Source organism: Ostrea edulis, chromosome 7, assembly GCF_947568905.1.
Source record: "Ostrea edulis chromosome 7, xbOstEdul1.1, whole genome shotgun sequence".
NCBI classification, from domain to species: domain Eukaryota; kingdom Metazoa; phylum Mollusca; class Bivalvia; order Ostreida; family Ostreidae; genus Ostrea; species Ostrea edulis.
The window spans coordinates 2,570,634-2,583,651 of NC_079170.1; the positions used below are offsets into that span (position 1 = coordinate 2,570,634).

Genomic DNA, 13,018 nt, shown 5'->3' on the forward strand with positions numbered 1-13,018 from the left:
TTCTCATTCCAGATCCGTATACGAAACATGTCCAAGATCCCAACACTTATAAATGGGAAAGATTTAAGACAGAGAATATGGGTAAAGTCACGATGGCCAGGTGTGAGGTGGTGGTCCCCTGGGATCTGACGCCATGGTCCCATCTCTTTGCGGGAGGGGATAGTTTATTTCCCTTCGATATCATTCGCATTCACTTCCGACCCGGAGCTAATACACAACCTTTGGCGTTTATCAACGAAATCAACGCAGCCTTAAGGAGAACCCTGTGGAAAGTATGGAGCGAGTTAGGGAATCCTAACGAAGAGGGGAACAACCAGATCTTAGTGTATCACCCCGAGTACGATCGTGTCGAGTATCAGTTTAATGGGAGAACACTGAGAACCACCCCCATGTGCATTCGTTTCCCTACACCCTTAGCGTACAAGCTAGGTCTGGATAGTGACAAAATGATCCTGGGCGATGAAACCATGACGAAATGGATCAACGTGAATTACTTGGGGAACACGACCATGGATGTCTACGACAATCTGAAAGCCATGTATGTGTATTGTGACATTGTGGATCCTCAAGTGGTGGGCACCAACAAATTGAAATTATTGAGAGTCGTCCCCTGTACGGGTCAATACGACGATCGACAACAAGCGCGTTGGGAACCGATTCGAACCGAATATTTGAAACTGAGTAAGAAATATTTCGATACCATTGAGGTACACATCATGAATTCTTTAGGGCGTCCTATGGTTTTTTTAAATGGGCGCTCCTTAGTCAAACTTCATTTCCGCAAAGTGTATTGAAAGATGAAGTACCATCGAGGAGTCAGACGCCAGAAAGGACACGGAATCTGGTTTCTCATTCCATGGATTGCCAATGCCATTGTGGGTCAAGCGGGCCAAGGAAAGAAGAGAAAGAGACGGCGTAAAAAGTATAAAAAGCGGGTGTAACCCCTAACGAAGTTCATTTACATCAAGATGCACTACCATAAAGGTTTAATACGGCAGCAGGGTCACGGGCTTGGAGCCCTGTTGGGAATAGCTAGCAAAGTGGCGGGTCCCCTGATCAGCGGATTATTAGGTGGAGCCCCCGCACAACAGCAACAACAACAACGTCCTGTCTATCAAGAGAGATATTATGATTACGACCGCCCTTATCGCTCTTATCAGAGGAGACGACGTAGAATCCAGCCAACAGAAGAATATGATCCAGAATCTGAAAAGGAGAAGGGAAAAGGATTTTTCACCGATTTACTCAAATCGGGGGCTAAAAGTGCCTTAAAGGCTGCTGCTAAAACAGGAATGGATGTGTTAGATAATAAACGATCACTCAAAGACGCTCTCAAGACACACGGTGCCCAAGCCCTGAAAGAGACAGCGGGGTATGCCCGTAGGCGAAGGTCTCGAAAAGCCCCATCCAAACGAGGAAGAAAAGCGCGCACAGGAATACTCAGGAAGCCTGGAACCACGACCGTCAAAAGAAAACAGGCGGGAAAACAGGTGGGAATACAGGAAGGAAAAGGATTTGTTAAAAGAAAACAACGTATCTTAGCTCGGGGAGGTCCTCATAAGAGACCTAGGAAGCAACCTAGGAAGCGATCTAGGAAGGGAGGTAGGAAGCTAGTGAAAAGGGGTAAGCCAAAACGCTCTCTGGATATTTTCGACTGAGAACCCTATAAAAAGGGAGTGAGAAGGAGACCAGAACACATTTGATGCCAGTTCACACTGAGTAACACATCGTTCCAATATGATGCACCGAGAATCTTGCGCTTGTGGCACCAGCAGTTTAGAACTGTTTAAAGTGCCCCCGACCAACGTCACTTTAGAAGATTCGAAATGGATGGAATATTACCCCATTTCCAGTACCCTCAACTCGGATACGGCTCCGATTGAATTTGAAATCAAAGGACAAGGAGATGAATATCTGGATTTATCCCAAACTTATCTCCAGATGGTCTGTAAATTCACGAAAGCCAATGGAACGAATCTCACAGGAGGCCATTCGACCTCGACCCCCGTGAATAACATTCTCCATTCCTTGTTCAGTGAAATCGATGTCAGTCTCAATGGAAAAGTCATTACCCCGGGGACGGATACTTATCCCTACAAAGCGTATCTGGAGAAATTGTTGTCTTATGCACCCAAGACTCTGGAAACCCAGATGAGAGCCTGTAGCTTGTGGGAAAAAGATACGGCAGGACATATGGATGAGGTTAAATTAGAAGCTCTGGCTCAAACTCCTGTGGAATTTCCAGTAGCGAATAACAAAATCAGCATCGCGGCCGTCATCCCGACTCCCGAGTATCCGGATGATTCCAAGAATGTAGGGTTGAGAAAACGTCACGAGAAGATTACAGACAGTAAGGAGATCGTGTTGAGGGATCGATTACATCTGGATTTGTTTGAGCAAGAGAAATGTCTCCCTAATGGCTTGGATGTCCGTCTCCGATTCAATCGCGCTCGACCCCAGTTCTACATGATGACCGCTGCCGGGAGTAGTGGGAAAGTGGTCATTCAAAGTATGATCTTGTGGGTGAGGAAAGTCAAACCTGTGCCGAGTATCATTAATCTCATCAATCAGCAACTGAGTACTCAAACGGCGAAATATCCATTGAGACGAGTGGAAGTGAAAACCTTTACCATTCCTAGTGGCACCCAATCTAAAATCACCGATCATCTGTTTCAAGGACAGATGCCTAAACTGATCGTGTTGGGCTTTGTGGACAATGCGGCTTTTAATGGGGATAATACCAGAAACCCCTTTCATTTCCAAAATGAGAGAGTCAAGAAATTAGAAATCAGTATCAATGGAGAAATGATGGAAACCCGACCTTTGGAACCTAATTTCACCGACGATCAGTACCTGAGATCGTATTTGAGTCTGTACAAAGGCTTGGGAAAATTAGGCCAGGACTGGGCTCCGGACATTACCCTGGAAGAGTATAAAAACGGTTACACCCTCTGGTGTGTGGATTTCACGAAAGATCAAGAAGCCCAGACGGATAAATTTCATCTCATACAGACTGGGAACTTGAGAGTGGAAGTGCAATTTGCCGCCAACGTGGCCAGGACCTTAAACTGTGTGGTGTATGCCGTGTTCAACAATCTGCTAGAAATCAACAAACAACGAGAAGTCAGCATCGATTACTAAGAGAGAGATGGATACTCAGCAATTGAGAGATGTTTTACAACGAGATTTAGGACCGGCGTTTGCAGGTGTGTATCCTCGAGATGTCATACCTGAGCTGTTACCTCATCACAAAGCCATCGTGGTGAATACAGACCCTAACGATCGCCCTGGAGCGCATTGGGTCTGTTTGTATTTGAGTAGCCCTACCGTCGAATATTTTGATTCTTACGGATTACCTCCCAGCCATAAAGACATCCAAGAGTTTATTCAACGCCACGGAGAGACTTGGATTCATAACACCCATTGTTATCAAGATTTGAATACGGATGTCTGTGGACAATACTGTGTGTATTTTTTTACATCAACGTCATCGACATAGAAGCACCGTACAAGAATGGTTACTTCCCTGGAAAGGCACGGCCTTACAACGCGATCGTTTTGTGGCTGATTGGTTTAAAGAGACCTTCCGAAAACCGAGAACCCATCAAGGACAAACTTGTCAATGTCAAAGACTGAATGTATTGTAAACTATGTTATTGTATTGTTATTGTTCATAGTTGAAGTTTAATAAAACGTTGGAAAAAATCTTGTGGGTTTGTTTTTCTTGTCATTGTAATCAACCATGTCTTTTCAAAAAGAATGGGTAGCCCTGAAAAGGGCTGTTTTCTCTCTCTCTCTCTCTCTGTTCTTGGTCTTTTCTCTTCTTCTTCTTCTCTCTTCTCCTTCTCTTCTTCTCGGTCCCCCTCACTGTATGTTCTTCTTCTTCTTTCTTCTCTTCTTTTTCTGCTCCTCCGGGGGTTGCTCGTGGTCAAACACAAAAACAGGCAACCACCCGTGTTTAAAAAACAATCTCCCCAGAGGCCGTTGCACCACTTCTAACTCTGCGTCCCAGTTTTCCTCTGGCGGGGGCAGATCCTGGCTCATGGGCGGTGGGGGAAGAACCTCCCGTGAGGCCGGCGGGGCAATCTCTTGCTCCCAATCCTCCTCCCATTTGATACAATAATCATTCACTGTAGGGTCTCGTCCTACTCTACGGCTCATGGTTCTGGTTCCTTTAAAAAATCGGAATGCCCGATTTTTGACGTTGCGCTCGTTTTAAAAAGGCGAGAGCGCGGACGTCCTTGAAAACATCCCCTACCTCAGATGACTGACGTCATGTTGATGACTCATCAAAAAACACTATATAAATAGGTCACTTGTTACCATTTTTCTCAATCATGTCGTTTGAACGGTACGTGGATGATGAGAAAGATGTACTAGTGTGTGGGTATTGCCGAGGACCTTGGAGAACTTGTGGCTGTTTTCATTATAAAAAAGAAAACATCCTGGCCAAACATAAGTGGATAGAGTATATGGCAGAGCTGAATTATTGTCCCTTTGTCTATAAATGTTGTGGTCACACTAGAGAACCCTGGCTACCATGTAAGTGTCCGCAGCATTGTACCATCACCCCTGAAGAAGAAATAGCGCATAAGGACTGTACCTGTTAGATCTGTCAGGAGTTTAGAGAGCGCTGGACTCAGAGAAAGTTTAAACCCCACCTGTTTCAACATTGTCCTTACAGTCAAGAACCCCGGTTAACGTGTACCTGTGAGACCTGTCAACCAGCATGTCGGTGACGGATCTACGAGGAGCTGTATTATCTCTACCTTGGGTGGATGCTATTGTACAACAATGTAACTGTTTAACGGTGAAACCTCATGGATTAAGTCAACGTATTGCCGACCGATTTCCTTGGGCTAATCTGTATGCGACCCGACAACCTTTAGGACGGAGAAATTTAGCTATAGCAGCGGATCGAGGAATACCGGGTACTGTGTGTATTATGCCTCATTCTACTCATCCTGATGTGATCTGTTTGTTAGCGCAATGGGATTACGGGAGAGGCACTCAACGCTTACCCCTGTATGCCGATACCCCCGAACAACGTGAACTTTGGTTTCAACAATGTTTACAGAAATTAGGCACTTTGTCTTACCAGACTTTAGCGTTTCCTTACCGTATTAGATGTGGATTAGCCGGAGGCAATTGGACTCATTATAGACAATGGATTTGTGACTTTGCTTATCAGTATCATAAACATGTTTACATTGTCAAGAAAATGTAACTTTATTATAGCTTTATTCTAACTATTACTTGTGTTAATAAAACTTTTTTAAAACAAAATTGTGTGTTTCTTGATTTTTGCAATAAAAAGTGTCTTTTCAAAAAAGTTGGTGGCCCTGAAAAAGGCCGTTTGGTCCTAAGAACCGACTTTCAATCCCTGGTTCCGGTAAACCGGCATAACGGGCACCGTCCCCGGGTGTGTCGCCGCTCCTGTAACTCTTCCACGCACGAGCAGCAAGCTGGGCGCTGCCCACATCCCCTACACGTGATACCGGAGTGTACCCTGTCTTGCCAGCAGACAGGGTCTTGCAGGGGCTGCTGGTCTTGGTGGTGATGGTGTTGTGTCTGCCACCAACAGCGACGGACTCTGGGCTGGACTGGGAGGTGGTGCGGGGGACGGTGACCTCGGTGAGTACTCCACCGGTGACGCTGGTGAGTCGCTCATCGGCACCGGGCTGTATTCCACTGGTGCCGATGGGATCGCTGGTGGTGGTGTTGTAGGCGTCGCCGGGGAGTAAGGTGGTGGTGGTGAGGGTGGCTGTGGGGCCCGTCGGCGCGGTCTCGTAGCCGTGGAGATTCGAGCGGTGCGGCGGCGTCCCCTCCCTTCATACTCTGCCCGCACCCGGCAGATGATCTCACGGACCCCACTCTGGTCGAAAGGGGAGAAGGTGCTCAGGTCGTTCTCAGAACGCACGACCCAATTCTCCCCTACCCGTTCCTCAGCCACCACTAAGAGCCGGTACCGAAACCCAGGCAAGGTCTGGAAATTGTAGAGCGGGTCTCTTCTTGTAGCCATTCTTCTTTCTTCTTTCTTCTTTCTTCTTTAAAATCCTTCAAACCTGTGCTGGATCACCAGTGAAGCGAACTGGCGAGTGCGCCGGTATATATCAGGAAAGCGCGGACCTCCTCGAAAACATCCCTCGCTTCGGAGACGAAGGCAAGATGGCGGCCGTCAAAATGGCTGATTTGTGCTTTCGAGTAGAGAGTTTTTTCTCATTGTCTTTTTCTAGACATTCGATATCTGTGCATGGTAGATTTAATCTGATAGATTCTGGGGCGCGGAATTCGTTAAACTTATTTTTATTTTGCTACGTCGCATAGTTTTCAAAGAAACAGAGGTTAAAGAGCTCGAGTCGAGGTTCAATGTTTCTTTACCCCCTCTTTAAAAATTTATTTCTCGACCATGTACATCCCTAAAAACATCTCATAAGGTCTATTCGATAGAAAACACCTTATTTGATTCGATTTTCACTCTACCTTTAGGATTTTCTGGATTCCTCAACAAATAAACCCTTCTCTGAGAGACTCAACCAAACACAGCTTTCGTGTAAACAATTTTATTCATGTCACATATTTCAAATACATAACTCCCACACACAACACCAATTCACATGTCTTTTTAAAATAGGGTCCAACATTTTTTCCATTTCTCGAATCCTGCGTTGAAATCGATATCGATCAGCGGCTACAGTCATCCAGATACTTGTCCGGTCTTCTTCGGGTAACAGATACACTTCATTATGATCCAGATTAAAAGTCACACATTTTCTTGTATTTTGTTGTACATGTGATGAAGATACCGTCCTCGAAGGGTCTCGATCACCCCACTGATGTGCGGCTTTGTTCTCTTTAATTCCTCGGCTACTAAATGAATCAACACTAATGCCTCGGTGTTGATACGGTTCTCGATCAAATGTCTGCATATCCACCAATATTCGTCTAAAGTGATTGGAAATAATACCGCACGAAGACAGGATTTCAATTTTTGAAAATCTGGCAAGTTTTCTATTTCCTCAATACACTGTAGGACAAATGTTTTTTCGATGTTATCCCTAGCACTCATGATTTCATCAATGAAATGAATTAAGTTCTTCACACTTTATGTATACTTCTCGAAGCCAGTCCTTGGTGATACTTTCAATCTCGGCGGTTTTTTCAGGCATGCGTTTCTTGAATTCCTCCCCCAGGACATAAATTAACATCAATCCCGCATCGTTATAGAGATTGATGTATATCCGGTTCCGTAGATCTGTATATTCGTCTAGAGTCAATGGAAACACTCCCGCTATCAGAAAATTTTTAGCGAATTGAAACACCGTATCGTCTTGCATTTTCTCGACCCATTCTAATGCATGGTTATACGCTTTTTCTGCGATGTTGTCACTTTCAGCCATGGTTTGTAAATGAAAAAATTCCAAAACGTTCTTGTTTTATAACAGGGCCGCCATTCCTTTCATACGAATCAGTTCCACGAATCCTTTTTGTAAACAATTGCGTAAGATCCGATCAATGTCACTCATCTGGTCTGGAAGATTCTGTTTCAATTCCTCAGCATACAAATAAATCATGAGTAAACGTCCCGTATTGGTATTCTCCGCTAATGAATCAGCAATCCGTTGAAAACTATGTACATTTCTGACCTCCGGTGACATCTGTTGTACAAATTGACGAGCATTTTGAATGAGAGGGTTATGTAAGGCCACGTTCATACATTGTAGTACATAGCTATATCCATTCATTCTCGTAGTAGCACTGCCGCCCATAGTGCATAACGAACGTTCAGAAAACACCTGTATTTATAGGTAAAGGTTATGCATCACGTGATCAAACACCTGCACCACGTGATCAAGCACCTGTACGTCAGCTGGTTTTTCTACAGTCATTCTTGTCTGACCTTCAGTCATGGATACACGGAGAGTTTTAAGAGCGAGACGCCGCCGCCAGGGAATACAACAAGTAGAGAATTTAACCATAGTAGAAGATTATGTAGACGAGATGGAGATCTGGGACAATTTAGTACAGATATGTCGCCATCGATTACGCTGGGGCCGATCTAAAAATTGGTGTTTTGACTATGTATTGCGGTCACATGAAACAGTGGAGGATATTTGCCTGCGTTTAAGTGACATGTACCTGAAAAATTCCCCCCTCATACAGTACATGATTTACCAGTTTTACACGTTATTGAACGGCACTCAAAAAGTATCGGGATTTATTCGACTGGAGAAACCACGTCACCGAAGAAGTGTATGGGTATTGTTTTGGGATGCACACTGGATGTGGGAAACCGTCGAAGAGATACGTTTCCCCGGGAGAACAGCTCGACAATTAGTACAACACATTATATCCGAAGATCATGACTTACACGTGTATATAGAAGAACCTGCGTATGAAGCCGGCCATTTTTAAAAATAAAAACTTCATGCACAGCCCTTTTTAGGGCTACTTTAAACACCAATATAAGTTCCATTCCACTAAAGTCAATGTGTACCAATGTGCACTAGCACGCGCTGGTCGCGAGAAACCGGCTTTTCAAGTTCAATTAGGGCACTAGCACGCGCTGGTCGCGCGATGTTCTAGCTGAAACCGGTTTTTCCAGAAAAAGATGGTGCAACCACGTGCTCCCCACGTGCCCCCCACGAGACAGAATAGTCTAGACATTTTGCTGGCTATAAAAGCGGAGCCCCACTGTCAGTCCTCATTCGATCTTCAATCACTTTCCAGAAGACATGGCTCAGAAACAACTAGAATTTGTGGACAAAGCTCAGAAGAAAATAGATCAGCTGGTACAGAAGCAGATGGGACCACAGAAAGACTACATTGAACTGAAGAAAGCTAAGAGTGACGATCAGAAGACTGAACTGGGTAAGACCTCGAACTTCTTGCTCACGTCTCCAGACTACGTTGCTCAAAGAAGAAGAGAAGAGAAGAAGATGGCCCAGACCTCGAACCAGACCACGAGCTTCAATCTCACACCTTCAGACCACGTTGCTCGACAAGAGAAGATGGCCCAGACCTCGGATTACCTCCCTAGCCAGAATCCGGCAGACCCCGGCTTGGGATTTTTTTTCCCGGACATCCCAGAGTCACAAGATGTCACGGGATTGGAACTGGGCCTCTACAACGCTCAGAATGAGCCTCCGACCATGAACAAAGAAGACTTTGCGATCATTACCACGACACTAGACGGGATCGTTAACTGCATTAATGTGCTGAGTAATGAGATTGGAAATCATACCACAATCCTACTGAAGAAGCTGGAAGAGCTGACTTCTAAAAAACCTAGGAAGGAATACACTCCAGATTACACTGCTAACCCGTGCTACACGTGTGGAGAAACAGGACATTGGTCGCCGGATTGCCCACATAAAACAGATTATCCGCAGACCAGTAAGAAATCGAGGTCAGCAGATTCTCAACATACCAGCAAGAAAACCAAACAAAAGGATCCTTGCTTCAAATGCGGAAAAATAGGACACTGGATTAGTGAGTGTCCAGAAGAACAAGCGGAGATAGATGCGATGATTGGGCCCGTACCTGGCTCAAAAACCCCTGTGAAGAGAGAATACACACCGTTAGAGATGTGGAATCCGCCCGCACCTACTGAAGAACGGCCAAAAAAGAAGAAGAAACTCAGCAGAAAGCAATGGACTGTGCTTGAACTGTTATGCTTATTGAACTGTTTTTATGCTTATTGAACTGTTTTGCATTGTTCTATGCTTGTACCATTGTTCTTTAATAAACATGTCAACTTAAAAACCTTGTGTTATTCTTTTAGATTTAATACACAGGATTTCACTGGATTTTATACCGATTTTCAGAAAAATAGCTCCAGGTTCCTTTTCCAGGAACTCAAAGCGAAAGTACCGCATCATAGAATTAGACCAGCGGCAATAGCCCAGCCTATTCACCCGACACCCGGCCTACAACCCCTGCTGGGGTTGACCCCGTCCTAGATATTGAACCACTCCGTTGACCCCGACACCGCTTGACCAATCAAAAGCCACCCTTGCTTGACCTCATTTGCATAAAAAGTGCACTCAGTTGAACCCCCTATCGGGAGGGGTTATACTACTTCCGCTTGTATTAACATGTATTATGAAGGTGAAATCGAAGAATTATCCAGTAAATCCAATGATGTTGCAGTATATATAGCATGTATTTATTTTATATTTGACTGAGAGGGAGATATACAGCTAAGCACGTAACATCGTTTTAAAGGGGGGGGGGGGGGGGGGGGGGGGGGGGGGGGCTCATTCATTAGTCCAAACCCGAACCAGCCGAAAAAATTAACATGTAAAGAAAAACAATATGGGAAATAAAAAAATATCAGAATGAACGGGGATGGATAATTAATTTAAAAAAAATTGTACTTTCAAGATTTATACTGAACGTATTAAACTTCCCGTATTTGCATACATTCATGATTGTTATAATCAATGATTACCAATGCTCTCTCTCTCTCTCTCTCTCTCTCTCTCTCTCTCTCTCTTGCTTTCATTATCTAATGCATCTAAATAGTAAATTAAAGATTTTAATAATCGATAGCGTATATGAATAAGAGCAAATAATCGTAAAGTCATTTCTGTCTATATTGATATCAGTCTTTTTTCATGAATTAGTTGCATTTGACACCGAGGATTTACATCCTTAAATATTGATTACAAGCACGTAGAATCGGAGAGGGTGTAATTTGAAAGCTTGAAAGTTAAGGATTAAGCCTTGTAGCTTGTAGCGAACTACCCACTGAATTGAAGTCGGAAGGGGGAATTGAGACAGTTTCAGACTACTACACACCCCACCCCACCCCCCCCACCCCCCCCACCCCCCCACACACACATGTTCCAATTTAAGGTTTTTGTAATCGGACAATCTAAGCACATTTTTGTTGTTATTTTATTGCTTGTCAAGAATTTTACACAACTTAACCGGCAACATACCCCTTCTGATACATTAAAAAAAATAAAAGTAATGTTAGCACGGGGCTCTATAAAGTTCAATCTGCAGTTTGGTCATACTTCGTCATTCAATAACTTATTCAAAATATAAAAAAAAAATATTTGTCGGGTTAGCGGTACTATGATGTATGACTATAACAATGACCTGTGTATAACTTGTACATTCCATGCAAATTCGAAGGGGTTTTTGCCTCAGTAGAACAATGGGGGTCAGCTAATCCGTGTATTTGAAATCAACAGAAGTGCTTAGCTTCTTGCGGAAAGTGTGAAATATATTGGGTCGGCGCAAGATACCCATGATTTTATACTAGATCTGATATTGCGCCGACCCAATATATTTCACATTTTTCATAAGAAGTCAAAACTCAAACTAGCTAACCCTAATTTAGTTATACTGCGACAAAAACCCTAGGAATTTGCATGGTATATACTTATAATACAAAAATCATTGCATTATCCAGACACTCCCGATGAACATTTTTTTTTATGAAAACCTCTATCAAAGTAGGGATTTTAAAAATAAATCATTCGATGTTTGTATTTTTGCTTCAATTATTTATGTGATAAATTAATTCCAATTTGTTAATCATCGACAATGCTCTAATTTCTATATTGGATCAAGTTATATTTGTCAAGATGCATAATAACACAATATGATGGAAGTAATTATGTTAAACAGCGCATTTGTCAGAGAGAGAGAGAGAGAGAGAGAGAGAGAGAGAGAGAGAGAGAGAGAGAGTAATTATTGAATATCCCTATTACATGTTGTACATGTCTGTTTTTCATTTACTGAATATACTAATTCGCATTCAAAACAGGAATTGCCTGCAAGTTCGCATTATTTAAACATAGAATGAAGAAAGAAGACTAAAAGAAAAAATTTCAAAACCAGATTTTCTTAAAAACATAATATATAGTGTTTGGTATCGTTCAAATTGGCTCAAAATGCTGAAAAACAATATAAGTATCAGGGGGGGGGGGGGGGGGGATATTGACATTTTTTTTCTTTTTTTAAAATTCCACCCTTATCTTGATTATTTGGCCTGCGGCGCATTTTCACGTCTCCTGCAAGGCGCCCGTGACCAGAACAAAGCTCTTAGCAGCTGCGTGTATTCGGAAATAACACACACCGTGGAACACGGAAGACACGGTGTATCTCCGTGGATTTTCCACCGTGGTCTTTCCACGGTGGGGTATATAAAACTCGTGTCGTGTGCTGTATATGTATATATATATATAAATTAATTAGCCGATGTGAGGGTTCAATATTTTGTAATCAAAACGTCACCCAAGCTCCGAAAAATGATGTACCCAGGTGATATAACGACCCCCTCGGTAATTATAAACAAATCAAAAATCAAAGCCAGTAATTTAATTGGTACTAAATGAAGAATTCAGACATAACCCTCTAAAATTTCGCCGCATTTAGATGGGTCAGTACATCAGTCTTTTACTGCAAAAGGAAAGTTAAACCTCAAAAGTTATCGCATATTCCCAGACCTATGAAAAACGTGCAACATGCAGAAATCTGACAAAATCAAGTGACAAAGGACGTGTACACAAAACATGTGCTAGTCACGATATCATAATATGCAGTTTTAAAAATTGCACGATGATAAATTTTAATTGGCTGTTTCATAATGATTAGCTACAGGGTGCAAGATATTTTTTTAACAAGTTTACGCTTTTAAATAGGTAAACAACGCGGCGAAAAATTATTATTGCATTGACTAAAACAAAATGAGTCAAAAACCTTTAGTGATATCTATACTATGTCCCTTCACATAAAAAAATTATTAAAAAGTGGGTTAGGGTTAATTAATAAGCATGGTTTTAACTAAAATCTGCCCTGTCAAGAAAATTCACCAAAATACTAAATCTGGTATTTGAGAATGTGCCATTCATGAATATGACCATTGTTATTCTTTATCTACCATAGCAGATATTCAACGGAAAAACCCTATATCAAACTGACGACGTCACCAGCTTTGACGTTAATTTTGACGTAATATACGAGAATTTTCCCCTAGCAATGTTCTGAGTAGGAAAATAAA

The 13,018-nt window shown here is 42.8% G+C and overlaps 2 protein-coding genes across 2 annotated transcripts; one reads left to right on the top strand and one right to left on the bottom strand.

Annotated features, from left to right (window-relative positions):
- Positions 1-1,737: 1,737 nt before the first annotated feature.
- Positions 1,738-3,141, top strand: LOC130047574 (uncharacterized protein F54H12.2-like). Its single transcript, XM_056142894.1, has 2 exons — positions 1,738-2,772; positions 2,902-3,141. Exons 1-2 carry the CDS (start codon positions 1,738-1,740, stop codon positions 3,139-3,141), a joined length of 1,275 nt encoding a protein of 424 aa, XP_055998869.1.
- Positions 3,142-5,485: 2,344 nt separating this feature from the next.
- LOC125676455 (uncharacterized) lies at positions 5,486-6,022 on the bottom strand. The gene has a single exon (XM_048914316.2). It carries the CDS (start codon positions 6,020-6,022, stop codon positions 5,486-5,488), a length of 537 nt encoding a protein of 178 aa, XP_048770273.2.
- Between the last annotated feature and the right edge of the window lie 6,996 nt (positions 6,023-13,018).

Excerpts from the sequence above, each read along its gene's own strand:
- LOC130047574 (XM_056142894.1), top strand. The coding sequence starts at position 1,738 with ATGATGCACCGAGAATCTTGCGCTTGTGGCACCAGCAGTTTAGAACTG. Across the intron at positions 2,773-2,901 it reads TTCATTTCCAAAATGAGAGA|GACTGGGCTCCGGACATTAC; the intron begins GTCAAGAAATTA and ends AAATTAGGCCAG.
- LOC125676455 (XM_048914316.2), bottom strand. The coding sequence starts at position 6,022 with ATGGCTACAAGAAGAGACCCGCTCTACAATTTCCAGACCTTGCCTGGG.